General features: G+C 43.3%; 1 protein-coding gene across 1 annotated transcript in view; it reads right to left on the bottom strand.

Moving 5' to 3' along the window:
* The window catches only part of FHOD3 (formin homology 2 domain containing 3), a 245,489-nt gene that overhangs the window by 6,683 nt on the left and 218,269 nt on the right, over positions 1 to 20,537 (bottom strand). Inside the window, exons 17-19 of the mRNA XM_011943648.1 lie at positions 16,527 to 16,719; positions 11,053 to 11,227; positions 5,067 to 5,228 (exon numbers count right to left, since the gene is read on the bottom strand). Coding sequence (XP_011799038.1) covers positions 5,067 to 5,228; positions 11,053 to 11,227; positions 16,527 to 16,719 — 530 coding nt within the window. The remainder of the gene's footprint in view (positions 1 to 5,066; positions 5,229 to 11,052; positions 11,228 to 16,526; positions 16,720 to 20,537) is intronic.

A 20,537-nucleotide genomic window follows, 5' to 3' on the forward strand; every position in this document is an offset into this window, starting at 1 on the left:
CTAGCATCCTGTACTCCTGTGGCTACGTTAGCATCCTGTACTCCTGAAGAGTCTTTTTGCTTCCTAGGTAGGAACAGAACAGAAAGCTGTCGGGTGAAATGCGAGCACCAACTGCCTCCTCCTGTGAGTCATGTTGGGGGTGGGCAAAGGGAGAGTTTGGCCTGAAAGGAAAAATAAGTTCTGCCCATTGTTTTCTGGGACAATCTACCTAAACTAAGGATAGAAAGGAAAGGCAGCTCAGAAAACTACAGACTCAGAGTTTTCCACACTATTTTAAGTTCTGGGCAGGACAAAACTGCCTTTCCCCTTCCCAGATTGAGAGTGTCAGCACTCTGCCTGGGTATCTCAACAGTGCTAGCCAAGTGCTATGGCTGACAATGCAGCCTTTATGTGCACAGGCGCAGGCATTCTGGGGGTAAAAAGTGGTGAAGATCAGTCTGGGCTACTAACTGCAGCAGGCCAGAGTGAAGTGGACGGTGTGGTGGGGAGTGAGGTGGGTGAAAGGAGCAGACAGTTGGGTCAGGATGTGCACAGCAGACCCTAAGCACCTTCAGGCAGCAACGAATTCATATCAGCAACCTGTCCCTTGGGCAGCAGTGAGACACAGCCTGGAAGGGAAGAAAGGTGGTGGGAACCTGTCATAGATGCCTCACTTAACCCCACAACCGCCTTGGGAAGCTGGCACTACTGCCTTCATTGTACAAAAGATGACTGATACTCGGGAAGGCCAAGTCGCTCACATGAGACCCAGGCCCCATCCCTGCTGTGGGCATGTGTGCATTCCTGAGCATGGAAATGGATTCCATTTGAACTTGGAGTAAAATGTTTCAAATCGTCCAGGTGATCTTTAGCCTGTGAAATGGCTGATCCAGCTTACCTCGGGTGCCCCCCTCCCCGCCCCCACTGCCCAGATTCTACCCGCAGACCTCCAGTAGCACCTAATGATTTCTAGAGCTGATTAAAGATGGACTGGCTCCTCCTGTAAAGACAGCGGGGGGGTCTGTCATTTTTACTCAGGAAAAATGATGAAATACTATAACATCCATCGGTCAGGTGCATGATACCTCCCTGAGTACCACCATGGGAACCCTATGCCTCCCCTCAAAAAGGCTCTCAAGAGGCAGGAAAGATAGGTTCTTGGATTCGTCTTTTTATTGCTCCTTCATCCTTTTGAACCTGGCACTCAGATGGACACTGCCGGGGGGACTTATAGACAAACCTCCTCTTTAATGTGCCAGCTCCCCTTGTTTGGGAGGGTGATTTGTCTAAAAGTGAAACCACCAGAGAGCCATGTAATGCAGTGAAACACTTCGAAACTCTTCCTGCATCCGCCTCACTAACCCCGAGGCTTCCACCTGAGCCCCGACTTTCTGACTTAGCATATCAGTGTCCTGGCCTCCAGCCTGGCCCTGCTCTGCAGCAAGGGATGCCCTCTAAAAGGCAGTGACTCTCCACCTGGGTTTAGGGACGAGACCTCAGTTCTCTCTTGAACTTGCTCTGTTTATCCTCTTGTCCTGTGTCTTGTGCTCATGCACAGGCACCCTCTGCTGTCATTACAGGAGGGGCTAGTCCATCTTTAATCAGCTCTAGAAATCATTAGGTGCTACTGGAGATCCTCGGGTAGAATCCGGTGGGGCAGGGGCAGGGAGGCGCGCCCGAGATAAGCTGGATCAGCCATTTCACAGGCTAGAGATCACCTGGACGATTTGAAGCATTTTACTCAATGTGCCCCTGATTGGCACCAGCTGGGAGAGCAGACGACGTGAGCCATGGGAACCTGTGAATCGATTATGATGCCCTTGGCTATCCCAGCTGACTGCAAAGTTCAGGCTTCAGGGACGTTCAGCACATGTGGGCCCAGTCACCAGCATCAAACATGAAAGCAGACATTTAATTATCTCTGATCCTTGAGTGGCTTGCCTTGCGGGCCATAAATTTCAAGGTTATGGGATGGATTCTGTTTCGTTTCCTGCAAGAGCAGAACTATTATTGTCTTTAGCCAAATGAGTTATGGTCCAAATATGTTGGTTATGCATTATCCACTTGCCTCATTGCCATCATTAAACAAATCAAATATAGCACTGTTTCAGCATGAGGCCCAAACCGCTAAGCTTCACATTGATTTTGCAAATTGCTTTTTCTTGTTCCTTTAACCTCTGTGAAAAGCTGGAGTTTATCATCCCTTTATAACAGAAATCAAAGTCTAACTTCTCCCTTCTTAAATTTCTGTTGATAGTGCCATTACTAATAAACCCATTACAGATAAACACATACATTCTGTGCTGTACTTGTTATAGTAACTGTGTCACAGGAAAAATGTGTTTGGCTAAATAAAAAGAGTATATGGCTGTTTTGCATAAAATTGAAATGGAAATGATACCACAGGAAATTATTTTATGTCAGCCACAAAAACAAGCAAAACATCTCTCTGGCCAGATTGAAGAGGAAAATTAATTATGACTGCGTTATTGTGCCCAGTGAAATTAAGAATTTGGATCTAAGTAGACCAGAGGATGTCTAAGAATTTGGATCTCTGTAGACCAGAGGATGGGGCCATGCAGGCTTGGAGGAGAACATGCTCTGGGCCTCCAGGGACCAGCCAGTCCAATGTCCTATGCTGTCTCCTGTCTGAGGTCCCTGATCCAAACCTTCCAACCCTCTGTCAGGGTGCCATGCACCTGACAAATGGGATGTCTCTGTCTTCACAGCCTTAGTCCAACCCTCTCCCTTGGCCCACCTCTCCATGGCTCTTCCCAGCTCCTCCCCCATGGTGAGCCCTGCAATGAGGTTGCCCACACCAGAAAGACCAGAAGTTAACTGGTGTGCAGGTTCCTGCCATGTGGTGACCTTGAAGTAGCCATTGGCCTCCTTGAATGAACTAACAGGAGGCCAATAAAGGGCAACTACTGAAGATAACCTACTTAAGACCTCAAAAAGTCTTTTGGAAGTTTCATTTCAAAAGCTTTTTAAGGAGATTTCCTATCACAAAAAATGAGCCAATGATATAGACAAACCATACACAAAAGGAGAGATGGATGTAAATGGTAATAGGCTCAACCTCCTCAAAGTGAAGGAAATGTAAATTAAAACCACAGGAAATGTTATTTCACACCCTGCAGATAGGCAAAAATGGAAGCGTTGCCTTGGCCTAGAGCAACTGAGATGCAGCTGAGAGTGTGAGTGTGGATTAGCCTCGCCCCTTCGGAGAAGAGTTTCCACTCCTGGTCTCACGCCCCAGTGCTGTCCATCTTATTATGAACTTGAATCACCTGGGGATCTCATTAAATGCAGATTTGAATCAGTTGCCCTGGAAAGAGGGCCCATAACTCTGCAATTCCAACAAGCCTCCAGGAGATACTCATATTGTCTGAGGTCCAACTTTGAGTTGCAAGCCCCTAGCCAAGTTCTTACAAGTGCACCAGGAGACGAGCAAAAAATTCATAGTAGCACTGAGAATATAGGAAAATATCAGAATAAAGAAATGTAAATGCCTTAGATATTGATGTTGGAATCTATAAACATATTCTTGAATATGTACAAGCCAGTCTCCCTGAATGATAGTTCTCCATTTAAAAAATGAAATAAACATAGTGGAGGGAAGAGGAAGGCATACAGTAAAGAGAAAGCCCACACCTAATGCCACTAATCCAAGGGGCAGGGACCCACACCTCAAGGCCTCACGCCTGAGGTTCTGAAGTAGTGGGTGTGGGTGCAGCCCAAATATCAGGAATTTATGCATCTCCGCAGAACATTCTAATGTGCATCCAGGGTTGAGAACCACAGCTCAAGAACCTTGTTACTCAGTGTGTACCAGGGGCCAGAGGCATTAACCTCATCTAGGAGCTTGTCAGAAACAGACGCTCAGTCCACCCGTCTTACTGAATGAGAATCCCATTCCCCGCTCCCCATCCCATTCCCATCTGCACTCCCACCCCCAACTCCAGTGTTATTTTCCTTTCTGGGGAAAAATTCTCATCAGAAACTAAAGCAGATCATAGGAAAGGAGCAGGGGACCACAGGAATGTGGGTTAGTGTTCTGTATCCTGGAAACGTTTGTAAATGGGTCAAGCAGAACCACTGGGTCCAACATACACAGGCCACACCCTGGTCACCTCCTGTGTGAATCTCAAGGGTGGAACACGTTCGGGGCTCTCTGAATTTGAGTCCTTACTCAACTCCCTGCCTAGCTGGACTCACTCTCGTTTCACTTTTGGGAGAAAACAGGAGGAAGCCACTGGCTTTCTTTCCTTGTCACTAGCCCTTATTCTCAGAGGCAACGCCAGTGGAGACTAAAGCAGCCTCTAGAGTGACCCAGCGGCAGGCTGAGCACTCTTCTGAAACACTCAAGGCCACAGCTCATGCAGGGAGATGTCAAAGGATCCACAGGATCCTGTTTCCCTATGGAGCACTGTCCCTGAGAGGGTCAGACAGAGGCAACCCCACACCCATGAGCTGGGTGGGCAGGAGCAGGCAGTAGGTTCAGACCAAAAAGGAAAATCAGTCACTCTGATTTAGTTGAATCCTCTATTTGGTGGGAAAAGGAAAAAATGGTCAACCTAGGCCACGTTAAATGTTTCAAGCATCCCAGTGACCATCAAATCACTTGCTACCTCTGGTTTTTGCCTTCAACATGCTTGTGGGCAGCGATGAACCCAGGAGGGCCAGTCTCCAGCCCCACAAGCGCCCCCTGGTGCTGGGTGCAAGGCAGAAACACAGCCTCCAGCAGAGCATCTTGGCTGGACTTAACGATGGGCTCCACTAGTGCTCACTCCTATACCCCACAGACACTTAAGGACTTTTCATACCTTCCTGGGAACAAAGTATGCACTGAGAGAGGCCTAGCCACCAATGGCAGATACACTGAACAGGTGTGGCTGCAGCTTCTTCCTCCACAATGGCCAGCGTTGACAGCCAACCCTGAAACCTTCTGTGGAGGAGTGCAAGTAGGCACTCTGGGAGCCACTGACAATTCACTGGAGCTGTGGCTCCACCTTTCCCAGTTCACATAGAATGGGAGGGCAGATCCCTGTAGGGGTGAACATTCACGCCTCCTTTAATGCACTCACAAGATTTCCGGTTGGCCCGGGATCGTTTCCTCTCCCTCGGCACCACTCGCTGACTGGGCACTTGGGTGGCCGACTTGACGATGCGGTCCATGATCTCATCAGCTGCATCGTCTGTGACATTGGGCGAGTCATCAGTTCCCATAGTCCAGGAACTAGTGGATCCTAAGAATTAAACAGCCAGAGTGCACAACATACTCAGAAGGAAAATACGAAAGATGATGGGCAGCACTATTCCTCCAAGCAACTGAGTTCTTTCAGCAACAGATCACAGGGAAGGCCAGAGTTAGAGCCCCAGAGCTAGTAATAGATCCAGAGGGCTAACCTGTCCCCACTGCAGGGAGCACTCTACCCTGCAGGCCCTGTGACTGCTACCCCACTGATCAAACCCATACACGGGGCACTTATTTCATACCACCCTGTAACACAGCTGTGTTCTTGTCTCTCATTATTATTTAACTCTCCAACCCAAGTGTGTTGTCTTTACCTGCCAGGTCCTGTGATCATCTGAGGGCAGATGACCCAAGCCACACCCTGCTGCACAGTCATCAATATCTGGTGGTGCACACCCAGTAATGTAGAGACCCACTGAAGGTCTTATTGAGACAGCTCTCTATCCGTGGTTGTATGTGCCTAGGAAATGTCAGCTGACCCTAACTTCTCACTAAGTAGAAAGCAATAGATTTGTATAATACACAGTTTATCTTTGAATTATCTAGCCTTTAATAGACAACTGTAACAGGATTGCCCTCTCTAAACAGCAAAGGGGTTGTTAACTTAAATTTCTCTGGTACGTAAATCTCCTCCCTCAACCACATTTTCTGTAGTTTATAAATAACTACATATTAAAACAAGTCAGAAGAAAGCATCACCAAAACATGGGTCCCGTGTACAGTCATCCCTCAGTATACAGAGGGATTGGTTCCAGCACCCCCAAGTATGTCCAAATCTGTGCATAATCAAGTTCCACAGTCAACCCTGCAGAACTTGAGTTTACAGCCCTTTATATACATGGGCTTCACATCCTGTAAATACTCTATTTTTGATCTGTATTGTTGGAAAAAATCTGCATGTAGGTAGATGTGCTCCATCAAATCCAAGTTGTTCAAAGGTCAACTGCAATGTTAAACAGTTAGAAATTAATGCTAATGTAATATATCCAGAACTACATCTTTGTAATTGACCAGCCTTCTTGTGAAATCTCTTCTATACGATAGTGAATATATGTTGCTACAAGAGGAAAGATGTACAATATGCTCAAAATTGTTAATTTCTACCACCTACACTTCATTTTATAGTAGATGCACAACAACTGCAGAAACCTGTAGGTGAGAATTCTCAGAATCATTGCCTATGGCACAAAAGTACCCCCAGCCTGACTAAAGTATAACACAGGCGAGGGAACTGCCAGCTTTTCCCAACTTGGAGGAAAAAAGGGTTAATAAATAGTTAAAATGTTTGAGTTCTCCCACACTAATTTTTTTTAAGTGCTTACAACCACCTGACTGGTAATGAATGAACCAAGAAAAATAGGTATCAATGGAAATGGTTGGGAACAGTGGATCACAGTTCAATGGACTGTGATTTTCGTGTGTGTGTGTGTGTTAGTTGAAATATTGCTGCAAATACATACTGTGCTATAAAGTAGTCATAATTTCTAATAGTAAAATTCATGACTGAATTAAATACATAAATATTTTACACTTTGCAAAAGGAGAGCCAGGATACCAGGTGCCCTGTCACCTGCATGTACATAAAACCTGTGGCTATAGAACAAACATGTTTTCAAATGGTAAGATTTATGTTGGTTGGGCACGGTGGCTCACACCTGTAATCTCAGCACTTTGGGAGGCTGAGGCAGGCAGATCATTTGATGTCAGGAGTTCGAGAACAGCCTGGCCAACACAGTGAAACCCCGTCTCTACTAAAAATACAAAAATTCGCTGAGCGTGATGGCGTGCACCCACAGTCCCAGCTACTCAGGAGGCTGAGACAGGAGAATCGCTTGAACCCAGGAGGCAGAAGTTGCAGTGAGCTGAGATCACGCCACTATATTCCAGCCTAGGCAACAAAGTGAGACTCTGATTTCTGTTATTATTGATACAGGTTTTTTTCTTTTTTTTAAATTTGTTTTGCTTAGCTTTTATTATTATTATTTTTTAAATGATAGCATACCTATAGCATGGGCACATGCAAAAACAGTAAATTGTACTTTTTGTGCTTATACCCAAGGAAATTTGATCTACTTGTTATTAGGTCAGTTTTTTCAGCATTATAAACCCTTTAAAAAATAGACTCTTTTCAAAAATAAACTGTTGAAATTGCTGCTGAATGCGTCTGCATTCTCAGAATGGTCGAGGTATTCTAATTGGAAGTAAAAGTCCTTATAATGCCACAGCTTTTAGACTGGGCCTCTGCAGATCCTCTGAACAATGGTCCTCCTCAGAGTAGAGCAATCAATCGTGCAATTGTGTTTTACCCCGCAATTTCCTGTGTTCCCTTTTACCTACTGATGTATAATTCTCTGTCTTACCTTAAAATGCCAAACTACCTTCTAAAAACATGCAAAGCTCAATAAATTGTCTTTGCTCATAATACATTATCAGAGCACTGGGCCAGAAATGAAGGCATCATCTAATCTTCCCTCTGAGAATTACCTATACTTTTCCATCTTACACAACCCTAAGGATCTTCTGTCAGTGTAACGTGTCAGGAGATGCTGAAAGGAAACATCTTGCCATAGGTCAAACTCAATTTTATGATTTGAGTAAATTTTATGATTGAGTTTGAGATTGTCAAACTCAATTTTATGATGACTTCATTCTCTTAAGACCTCATTCCTGGTTCTACTTTATGTCCACTCCTGTTGGTTACTTTCCCACTGCCTGATTACCATTTATTTCCATTCTTCCTAGTCATGTATACATTCCTCTTCCTGGAACCCTTGCACCCACACCGTAGCCATCAGGGTAATACTGCACACACATTTTACATACCCAAGGGACCATGTTAGTTAGTGTTAGCAAGACATTTGAGATGTGGTGGAGAGGATAAAGCATTCTAGACCATAATAGCACACTATCACTTTACTTTTATATTTCTAAAACATGAAAACTGAGATTTGAAAGCACTGAAATTTGTTTTTCCCTTTATAGAAATCTAATCTAAAGAGTCTACAAGGAAAACACTTAAGTCAAAATGGATATTGTACTGTTTTAATGTAAAAGGTTTGCTTTCATTTCTGAAAGATAATTTCTCTGAAGACAGACTTCTGTAGTTGAAGTTATTTCTTCTGGCAGTTTAAAGGTATCATTCCTTTTTTTTCTGGCTTCTATAGTTCCTTTTGAAAACTGAGCCATCATTATTACCATTGCTCCATAGGAGATAATGTATCTTTCTTTTCTGTTTTCAAGATTTTATCTTTATTTATTTATTTTAGCACTTTGTTTATGGTATGGTTCTCCTTGTACTTACTCTTCTTGGATTTGCTAAGTTTCTTAAATATGTTGGTTGATATTTATCATCAGTTTTGGTAAATTCTCAGCCATCTCTTCAAATCTATTCAATCTCTTCAAATACTGCTTCTGATCCATCTTTTTCCAGTATTCCAATTACACGTTAGACCATTCAACTGTGTCCCTCAGATCTTACATTTTATTCTATTCTTTCCATTTTTTCTCACTATGCTTCTGTTTGTACATTTTCTATTAACCTGCCTTTGGATTCATTTTCCCTCTTTTGCTGTGACCAATCTCTATTAAGCCCATCCAATGAGTTTCTTATTTCAGATATTTTGTAGTTCTAGAATATCCATTTTATTCTTATTTATAGAGTTTTGCTATTGAAATTATCTATCCTTTTATCCATCTGTCTATGTTTCCTTTTAGTTTTTAACATTTATAATGGTCATTTCAAGTCCTTGACTGTAGATTTCAACATCTGAATCACTTATGGGTCTGCTGCTATTATCTATTTTTCTTCTTGATCTTCAGTTATATTTTCATATTATTCCTCTGGCTTGTAATTTTTACTATACTGGACTTTGTATATAGAAGAACGTAGAGACTGAAGACAGCGCTATTTTCCTCCAGAGAGTCTTTTCTCTTCTGTTAACAGATACAGTGAGGTACTGAGCTGGGTTTAGGCCAGATAGCAGCTTTAGTTCACAAGCAGTCCACTTCCCACCTCTCTTTTTCTTGAGGCCAAGATCAGTGAGTATCTGTTCAAGGTGCTTACTCTAGCCTATCTTTGTCTCCTCAGTTTAAAGACTGCAGGACATCTCCTTCAACCTTTCTAGCCCAGGATCACCCACTGACCTTCCTCCCTCCAACCCCCATTCCACAGTGTTGCATTTAGCAAATGTCTTATGAGAAAATCATCTGCATTTTGGCTTCCTCTCAATTTCAGTCTCTTATACCAGTTCACACAACTACTACAAATTCTGCTGGCTTCTCTTTCCCATTTGAGTCACTCCATCACCGTAAGCCCAATCCTCAGCTTGTGCCCAGATTTGGCAAATGCTCACAGAGAGGCAATGTCAGCTCACCTCCAATTCTAGTTTGTCTAGTCCTCTTTCCTTTTACAGTCCTATAATGTTTTTTAAAAGAAGGCTTGATTATTTTTATTTCTAGTTGTTGTAGCAAGTGGGTGACTTGTCACTCCGTAACACATGACACATGAAAGCAGAAGTCTCCCTTGAGATGGGCATTAATGTGCAGAGAAACTGAACAGCCTCCCCTTCTAATCCCTTTCATATGCCAGCAAAGATGACCCCATGTTGTACAAACCCAGCAACATCTTTTCTCTTTATCCTTTCTGGTCAGGAATAGATGTTTCTTTTCCCTTAAAATTGGTACAACCCGTTTATGTTCCGTTACTGGGATCCACCCCCTAAGAAGGCTTCAACTGCACTCCTCTTGCATCCACCAAGGCACAGGGGCTCAAGACTCCGGCCTGATGACTGGGGTCACCATGGTGCAGGCATTAATGTTCTCCTTCACATCCCTGTTGGCCATGTTTAGCCTAGCATACAAAGCCTGCAAGAGCTGCTGGGCACAGAGAGGCTCATAACATGGGATGTCTTAGGCCTTTTTGGGTGCCACGGGGTGTGGAGGTGAATGGAGGCGAATGGAACAGGACAGGCAGAGGAGCGGGCATCCTGAACTGAGGGAGCAGCATGAGAAGAGCGGGGACTCTGGGACATGCAGGGTGCCGAGAAGCACTGCGGTGACCATGCAGGGTGAAGGAAAGCCAAGCTTGGGAGACAGGACAGGACCTGCCTACAGGAGCCTCCAAGAACAGTGTGAATAGTGTGGGCTTCACCCTGCAGGCAGTGAGGAAACCCAGGAGGGTAAACGGGTTATCAGGCCAGACCAAGGAATCATGAGGAAACATTCACAGATGTCAAATGCATCTTAATCCCTTCTAATGATAAAAACAAATCTGGAAACTCGAATCTGGCCACCATTTTGAAGTTTCAGTTTTTGTCTCTGCCTAAGGATGTAAAAAAGGGACCCAGGGGTAGTGCTGTACGGAGGGGTTGGCAACCCCGTCCTGTGTAGTAGATGTTTTAGGCTCTGTGGGTCCTATAGTATCTGTCACAGTGGCTCAACTCTGCCAAAGTAGCCACAGACACTACACAAATGAGTAAGTATGGCTGTGTCCCAACAAAACTTTATTTCTAGAAGCAGGGGGAAGGCTGGAGTTGGCTTGCAGGGCGCAGTCTGCCCGCCCCAGCTCTCCCTCGGGAGATCACCCCCGTAAGGATTCCCTCTGTGTGAAGTGAGGTACTCTCGTGGGAATGTTTGTTTTGGAGATGAAGCTATTGAAGGTGGGTCAGGAAGACGCTAGTGAAGGAATGTGTGTGGTTAGGTTGGCACTGGAGCTCAGGGCCAGTCACAGCCATGGCCACAGCCTGCCATGGGGACCGGACCCCCCTGGAGTGGCCAACCTGAGAAGACAAGATGAGCCCCACGCAGCCAGGAGTTACCTCGGCTTGCTCGGCTGCGTGTGCGGACGCCCAGCGCGGGGGTGGCGTCCTCCACGGCGGGGGATGAGGTTTTCAGCACAGCCTTCATGTTCTCGTGCTCAGCCGCATCCTCCGCATAGCTCAGACCCTGCGGCTGGCTTGGGGGTGCCGGAGAACTGCCGGAAAACTTGCCGGACTGCAAAACCAAGGGGAAGTTAGCAGGTGAGGGAGACTCCGCAAAAAGACAACTCAAGCTTCTAAAACCCATGGTTGAGGAAAACCTCCTCTCTTCCGTCTTGTTTTGTCTGCAGACACATTCATTACGGCAGTCACTGAAATTGTTAACTAATGACAAAACATCTGTGCCTACAGGAAGATCTGATATGAGACAGAAAAGCCCCCAGCCCCCAGAAGGACCACCACCCATTCATCCATTGTAGTGGTCTCTCTCACTCACTCAGATCCCCTCAAAGGGTGGCTGCCAGGAGCGACTGGCATTGGTTCTGGGAAAGTCTAAAGCCAAATGTGTTTCTAACACCAAAGCCCTGATACGAGAATTGAAATGAAATATGCATTGTTAACCAAGCATATTGGGCTTTATTTTTTTACTTAGTGCCAGAAAGCAGTTAAATGTTTCTTAAGTATCACTTATGATGGTAGAATACAAAAGTGGGATTTAGTCACAGAATTCTAGCATGTTAAGAGTTGGGAAGAATTCTTCTAGACCTAGTCCCACCTTGCTTTTATGGAAAAGGAAACTGAGGTCCTTCAAGAATACGTGGCTTGCCAGGGACCCCAAAAGAATTAGTGTCAGGGCGCAGAACAGAACAAGACACAGAAATTCATGCTGATTTTCTCTAACTGAACAAAAGGTCAGGACATACATATTTTAAAAGAGGTATGCTGGAATACGATACGTACACAATGCCAAACACCTGGATGAAGAACAAAAAGTCAGATTAACATTTGCAAAGAATAGCTCCACAGATTGCTGGCTTCCTTTGTCACCCAGTGTCTCAGCCATGGCAACAGGGTTGGGGACATATCTGTGGCTTGTAGCATCTACACAGCTCTCTCCTCATTTTCCAGGGCCAATTAGCCCCCCTTGGTCTCTGGTTCTCGCACCTGCATCCAGGGTCTGGTGAGGAGCCCCTGCCATCTACCACTGCATGGACATTGGCTCATGGGAGCCATTAACACCAGCAGAGGAAATGGGCACACATCAGAGGCTGCCTACTGGCTGGGGGCTGAGACTCTAGCCTGGCCCTTGGCCACTGCCCCACTTCCTCTTTGATTTCAGGCCTCTTCATGTGGTTATTCCGGACTCTAGTTCTCATATTTAAGTTGCCAAAGGAAAATTCTCTGTCTACTTTTCCAGCAGCGGGGAGAGACCTGCTAAACCTGCCACTTGTGACATGGTTACTGATTAGCTAGGCCTCAGGGACAGCTCAGAAAATGCATTTAACCCTTCAGTCCCTGGCACACGTGGCATGATGAGGGCCCCTGTCAGGTGGTTAGTGATCACACGAAAACCAACCAGAGAAATGTCCATGCATTGTTTAAAGCACTGAATGGTGCTGACACTTCATGCTGATTATGTTAGGTTAGACCAGAGCATACATGAGGCAGTCAAATGTGGCATTCTTCATGTTCATGAACAGTCATACCTCAACTTCCTCCTCGTCATCAGTCTACCCGAGAGGACAGGACAGGACAGGACAGGACAGAAAAGACAGAAGGGATTCTTAGAAGGCACAGAAGTCAGCAAAAAGATCATCTCAATGGCACATAAAATTCCAAGTAAATAAACTGTCACCACAACCAGGATACATCCTCTTGAGTTGGGAGCTGCCAGGCCCCACCCTCTTGTCCTCATCTGAACACTCCTTGCGTGAACTCCAAGATCACCCGTGACCAGAGAGACTTACAGGGCTCCAGGTCAATCTTCTGGGGCTGTCCCTGAGGTCAACAGTCAGCTTATCTGGTTCCCTGACCAGCACTGACCTCACTTGCAGCTCTGCATCCTGCTGAGAGTGTCCTGCTCTGTGAACCATATGGCATGGCTGGCCACATCCTTATGAACCCATCACTGCCTGACAGTCACCAAGGTTTCTCTAAGTGGACTGGCTTCCATTTGCTTGGCTCTGCCTGTGAGCTGCCGGCCCTCCCATCCCATCCCAAGCGCAGGATCCCTCCCTGCCCAGGCTGCCGGTCTGGGCTACCGCTAGTCCTTCCACATACAGGCCAGCCAGGACAAGTGGGACAACTGCTCCAGCAGCATGCTCAGATTACTCTCTCCTCAGGAGCATGAAATTAATTCCTTTTTAACATCTCACCTGTTTCTCATGGTGGCCACCTGAACTGACTCTCCATACTTTTAATGATGTTAGCACTAAACTGCTTTAAGTTACTTTAAATAAAATATCCCTCTTCTAAAATAAATTGAGAGTGAAAAGTCATGTCAATCTCTTGATCACAAATTAAACACACTTTCAATTTAGGAGTGTCCATGAGGTTATAGGGCCAGGCCAGCAAATCAGATTAAAGTGTTTTGAGAATGAACTACACTTTTGGAAGTTAAAATGACAAACCACTTCCAGTCCATCACATTCCACACTGCCTCACCCAAATGGCATTGTGACAAGAGACAATAGCCCTGTTCCATTACTCTTTTTAAAAAAATCTTATTTATATAACCTGGGAAGGCTGGCATTTTTCCAGAAATTCACATATGTTCAAGGCGCTACATATATAAAATCTTGGCCCTCTCAACATCCCTAAAAGTCATCATCATTCCCTTTCCATAAAAGAGGAAGTTGGGGTTGAGAGAAGTTAAGGGTCTCTCCCAGGATTACCGCTCCCTCCAACATGGGAGGCCTGGGATTGAGCAGCCTGGGTTCTCACAGCCCTCATCGGGAGTGTGAATGCGGCAGAAAGGCTGTAGTTGCCTCGTGTTGCCTTGTCTATGTCACCATTTGCTCTAGGGACAACTTTGTACACAGGATGAGGAATTAGTTGCTCACTGATCCTGGCCTGGCAAGACCCCTGGATGATGAGAAAGGAAGCCTTCTGAATACCCAGAAACAGGGAGAGAAGAAGAGAGGTAGATACTCAGGAGCTGGTGCTTGGGGGCTGCAGATTTTACTCTCAGACCTCTCATCTCTAAATGCTACCACTTGCATCCTCGTTTTATTCAGCATGTACATTCAAGGTGACTTATTACAAACAGTTTTCTTTAAAATCTCTTCTAGCTCCAACTTTCAGGGGGTCTGTGATTCTAAGTCTATAGTCTGGCTTTGTTTTCAGTGGTTTAAGTTGTGTATGTGCCATTTTTAACCAGGTTATGATGTCCTTGGGATATAAGCTTTTCTTTATACTCATATCTTCCTTGGTTTCCCAGGCACTGCTGGGTGCACAATGAGCTCTTAATAATTAAGTTGCAAAAACCTGAGGCTGTACACTTTTCCTTAATGGACAATATCCTAATCTTCCAGCAGAGGGCAATCTTTCTACATGAATGATGCCACTTTGGCCATTAAAAACATGGACCAGGCTGGGAATGATTCCTGATGGAAGCCTGTCCTGTCCAGATTTTAATGGGAATTTAAATATTTTTCAATCAAACTCTAGAAACATTCACCTCTGTTTATGATTGGGAAAGCCAAATGTTTTCAGAGACAGAATTTAAAAATTAGTGGGATCTGTAAAAAATCTCAAGAATTTAGCAAGAAATTTTGATGTATCCACATAACTATAAGCATATTCAGCTTGTATTTTTCACCCTCCAATGTGTCTCATAGCCACAAAAATAAGCAATCCCTGTTTTTAAACTTTAAAAAATAATACTATGAATAAAATGTGGGCTACAGTTTGCCCTAGTCGATCCAACATGCTTCCTGGGTTGCTGTCCTCCAAGAGGCTAAGGATCCTACTGAACTGAGATTTCAGGAGAGGAGACAGAAGACTCTTGGCTGATGGTACTGGAATTCAGAACTGCTTGGGTCGGGGGTAGAGCTGTAGAAAGGGCTCCTTCTGCAGAAAAGTGACCTGAGCACTTCCTAAAGGTCTAGAAAATTTCAAGAAAACAAGGAGCTTACGTAAGAGAAATGATTATCCCATGGTTCTTAAAATAACAACAAAATTGGTAAGTTAATGCATCTGGCCTTCCATGTAAGTCAGACCCTCAAGAATGTGAACTTCCAGAGAGCAGTAACCAAGTGCCCTCTGCTTGACTGACTACATATACACATGTCTATGCACATAGGGCGGCCTCAGTGAGGTCTTCCTAATTGGTTTTCTTCCTCCCCCCAAAAAATCTGCCTGACTAGGGTTCAGTTGAAGTGTGTAATTGCCCAGATGATGGCACGCCCTGTGGCTTAATCCTTTCCTCATTCCATTCCCTCTATTGCCAGAAGTCCATGTGCTACTCAAATGCATGCACAGATGGGAGAAATCCATGGGCATCAATCCAAACCATGAAAAAAAATCACACTCTAGAGTCCTTCAACAAGTTCCAAATATGACCTGTCAATATCAAAAAAGATGACTTTATTATCGTTGAGTCTGTTCAAGAAAGAATAAATAGTGACTAAAGGAGGATTCCCAGAAAATTTCAGCCTTTTGCCTGGAACCGACCTTACAGTAATGGATGAGGTAAGTGAGATACTAGCCTGGTTTTTATGCTTTGTAAAGGCAGATTAAGAAAAAGGAACCTGCGCTATGTATCTCCGTTGGTCTCTGGCATCTTCATGTATCCCTTCACACCCCACTTTACTGAGCATCTGTCATCTGAATATGCACTGCCCCTCAAGACCTGGGTGGGCTTGGGGCTGAGACGGGAGAGATGGGGAAAGAGCCCAAGAGCAGGGGAGGCATGTAAGTGTGCAGGGGCTCCCCAGGGTGCTATAGGGAAACTCCTACTGGATTCGCCGTCCTCTGGGATCTCTTTCCACCCTGATGTCCCATGATTCAAGGGACTGGCGAGAGCCCATTAGATTACATCTTTGAGCAATCACATCAGTTTATTCACATGCCCAAAATGAGTGGTCCATGTGTCAACTGATTGGTTACATAGCACCGTAATGATGATTAAAATCGTGACTCAATTCCCCAATCAGTACATTTGTCTTTCTATGATAAGTGCCATTATCTTTTATATTTTACTTGTCTTCATCCAACTTTACCCACATCACATAGGTAAAAATAGAACCAAACATTTAATGTCATCAGCAACATGCAACGCACCAAAATGGGTTCCATGTTCCTATTCTAGCCACACGTTCTGAACTTTACATCTCCTAGGTCCTTGTTTGTTATATAGCAGGTTTTCACAGAAATGGTGGGGGAGTACTTTAAGAGCACTTTTTCAAAGAAAGAATTTTTTTTTAATAGTCAAAAAAAAAAAAAAAAACACAGCTTTTAACTGTGGGGAGAATTCCTGATTGATCTTACTTTGAAAACGAATGACATAAGGAGAGAGATGGTGTGAAACTCACATCAGTGATCATCTTCCCTCTGGTCTTATTTCTCTCTCTGTGGTTGGCCCGTTTCTGTTTCTGCTGCAAAACCCTTTCCCTGGTTGTGCGATACTCCAGTGCAAATTCACTAATGATCCTGCAGAATTTGTTTATGTTCACTTCCCGAATTGCGTAAGGTGGATGGCCCATAAAGAGTAAAAAGGAGTGGAATCTGCAAGGAAAAAAACAGTAATGGCAATGACTTCAGTTTTCAGAAACAAAAATTACTTGTCTAAAATGTCTCAGTAAGAAACCAATGTCAGAACTTAAAATAAATACTGCTACTACTACTAATAAAGAAACCAACAAGCCACACTCTCAGTAAGAAGACACTGTCCTTCATTCCTGGGGCTTTGAATTTTAAGACTCTTCTCAAATGAAAATGCAAACAGAAGTTCAACTCACTTTCCCAGTGATGGAGGTTGTATCTAGGTGGAAGGACTTCAACAGATTACTTTTTCATTTTGCATACCTGTGTTTTAACATTTTTCTAAAATGGATATATGTAAAACTTTTGTAAGAAAAATGTTAAAGTGGTATTTTAGAAAAATATTGCACCATTTCTAGATTATATGAGAATTGAATAGGAATAAAGAAATGTTGCTTAGAAATTCTTTTAATGAACACTTAAAATTGACGTGAACTTATGAATAACATGTTAATCCATAGCTTGTAAATAGATGCTGTTTTCCGAGTAAATACTTTTAAACATTTCTTGCGATATTACATATAATCTTAATTTAATTAGGAAACACCAAAGAAGCAGAAAATAAATTTATTTTACCTACCTAATTTGTAAACAAAAATGATTAGACATTGTTTTAAAATGTTGTAAAAGAAATTACATGAGCAAATAAGTACCCAATTTTTAGTTATTAGGAAATGAGAAAGAACACAGTAGGAGACAGAGGGAAAGCTTTCTGTGGAGCAAACAATATTATGTAAATGATACCACTATTTATAGACAAAAAATTTTGATCACTCTAATTTGTACAGTTTGAATATGGATTTTTTAAAATAAGGGACACTGGCTTACTCTTTTTGAGAACAATGAAGTAAACATATAACTTGTATTTAAAGTAAAGGGCCTAAAAATGATAGCCAAAACTACATAACTCTTAGAAGAAAACAAAGTAGAAATCTTTATGACTTTGGATTAATGTTTTTAGACATGACAACCAAAGCATAAGTGACCAAAGTAGATAAACTGGACTTCATTAAACTTAAAAACCTTTGTGTTTCAAAGGATATTATCAAGACTAAAAAGACAATCTAAAAGATAGGAGAAAATATTTGCAAGTCATGTGTCTAATAAGGGACTTGTGTCAGAATATATAAAGGAATCTTACAACGCAACACTAAAAAGACAAATAAAAAATGGACAAAGGATTTGAATAGACATTTCTCCTAAAAAGATATGCACACAGCCAAGAGATACATGAAAAGCTTCTCAACATCACTAAGGAATGCACATCAGAACCACAAGGAGACACCACATACACCCACCAGGATGGCTGTAATAAAAGAGACAGGCTAGAACAAATGTTAGCGAGGACGTGGAAAAATTGGACCCTTTCCACAGTGCTGGTAGGAACATAAAATGGTTTAGCAGCCATAGAAAATGATCTGGCAGAGTTATTACATGACTTAGCAATTTTTCTCCTTTGCATAAAAAGAAATGAAAATATGTGTACACACAAAACTTTCTGCATGAAAGTTCATAGGAGAATTATTCATAATAGCTGAAAGTGGAAACAACCCAAATGTCCATGGATAGATAAACTAAATATAGCATTGGATGGATATAATGAATATAATGCATGGATAAACTAAATATAGCATTTCCAAATAAGGCCATGGATGACTGGCCCCATCACCTCTCTGACTTCATCTCTTGTGACTCCAGCTACACTGGACTCCTGGTTATTCCCTGAAAAAGCCCACCTCAGGGCCCCAGACACCATGTGTAGTGTACAGGAGCCCTGGAGGGACACAGAGGTCAAGGAGCTGAAAGCCTGCAGGGCCTGTGGGGAGGGGTGAGGAGGCCACTCCACAGGGTAGGACCATAGGTCTGACAAGGTATCCAGTACCAGCTGTTCCCCATGCCTAGAATGTTTTCCCCACTGACAGCTGCATGGATAGCTCTCACTCATCCCACAGGTATCTGCCCAAAATACCACCTCCTCCGAGAAGCCTTCCCTGACCACCCTGCATCAGGTCACTACCTAACCATTTATACTCTTATTTTTTCTTCCTGGCTCTTATTACCTCTTGATATTATATATTAAATATATGATATGATATTAGGATTGGATAGTACAATATAACAACTATTCAAGATCTGTATGCAGGAAGATTTGAGGGGAGAATCCATCAGCCCACAGCTAGTTAACCACTTCACCTCATTCTAATATATTAATGTTCTGGGTCCCACTTTATACATAATACAACCCAAGATTCTTCATCCTACACTTTCTAGAGCATTGTTTTTAGATGCACAGGGGATCCAAACTTACCATATAAATTGGAAATGTTATTTAAGCATATATTTTACAAACAAGGAGAGTAACAACAAACAAGTAAAGGTCTGAAAAAGATCCAGATACACATTTGAAAAGAGAGAGATTATAGGATTCCTTCAGAAGAACAAAAAGGATATGACTTTGAGGCCGTAAAACTTTTAAGGAATTTTTTTCAGTTTAGTTTGTAACTTTTAGAATACATGATATGAAGATCATACGGTTATGGGCAGGCTGGCCCCCAAACCAGTACTCCAAAGCACAAGTCAAACATCTTTGATCTGTTCCATCATCTGCCTCTTACTCAAGCCTGCCACTGAGTAGTGTGTCTAGCCCAGAATGGGGAGGGGTGGACTTTGGGCAATGGCACACCAGTCTTGGTGTTTACTTGTCTTCTGCCTGTCTTTCCCCCTTGAATGGCGGTCCATTGCTATAGTTTGCTAGGCCTCCCAGGAAGGCTTTTGATGTGGTTTGACTGTGTCTCCACCCAAATCTCATCTCAAATTGCAGTTCCCATAATTCCCATGTATCATTTAGGGACCAGATAGAGATAATTTAATGATAGGGGCAGTATCCCCCAGCCTGTTCTTGTGATAGTGAGTGAGTTCTCATGAAATCTGATGGTTTTATAAGGACTTTCCTGCTTTGCTCGGCACTTCTCCTTGCTGCCGTTATGTGAAGAAGGACGTGTTTGGTTTCCCTTCCACCATGATTGTAAGTTTCCTGAGGCCTCCCCAGTGGTGCAGAACTGTGAGTCAATTAACCCTCTTTCCTTTATAAATTACCCAGTTTCAGATATGTCTTTATTAGCAGCATGAGAATGGACTAATAACAGTTTTCTTCTCCTCCTCTCCCCTGGTCCCTCTCTGTGCCTTTCACAGTGCAACTGTAGCCTAATGGATCTACAGGAGTGAGTGGGTGGGTCTGCACATCCAGAGAGTACAAAAGGATAAAAGGAAAGGTTAATATGCACGTTTAAGAATTAAAGACAAAACTCACATGATTATCTCAATAGACACAGAAAAGACCTTCAATAAAATTCAACATCCTTCATGTTAAAAACACTCAATAAACTAGGTATTAAAGGAATATACCTCAAAATATAATAATAAGAACCATCTATGACAAATCCACAGCCAGTATCCTACTGAGTGGGCAAAAACTGGAAGTGTTCCTCTTGAAAACCAGCACAAGACACGGATGCCCTCTCTCACCACATATATTCAACATAATGTTGGAAGTTCTGGTCAGGCAGTCAGGCAAGAGAAATAAAGGGCATTCAAATAGGATGAGAGAAAGTCAAACTATCTTTGCTTGCAAATGACATGATTCTATATCCAGAAAACTCCATCATCTCAGCCCAAAAGCTCCTTCAGCTGATAACTTCAGCAAAGTTCCAGATACAAAATCAATGTACAAAAATCACTAGCTTTCCTATACACCAACAACAGTCAAGCTGAGAGCCAAATCA

This window comes from Colobus angolensis, unplaced genomic scaffold (genome assembly GCF_000951035.1).
Source record: "Colobus angolensis palliatus isolate OR3802 unplaced genomic scaffold, Cang.pa_1.0 Scaffold220, whole genome shotgun sequence".
Taxonomy (NCBI): domain Eukaryota; kingdom Metazoa; phylum Chordata; class Mammalia; order Primates; family Cercopithecidae; genus Colobus; species Colobus angolensis.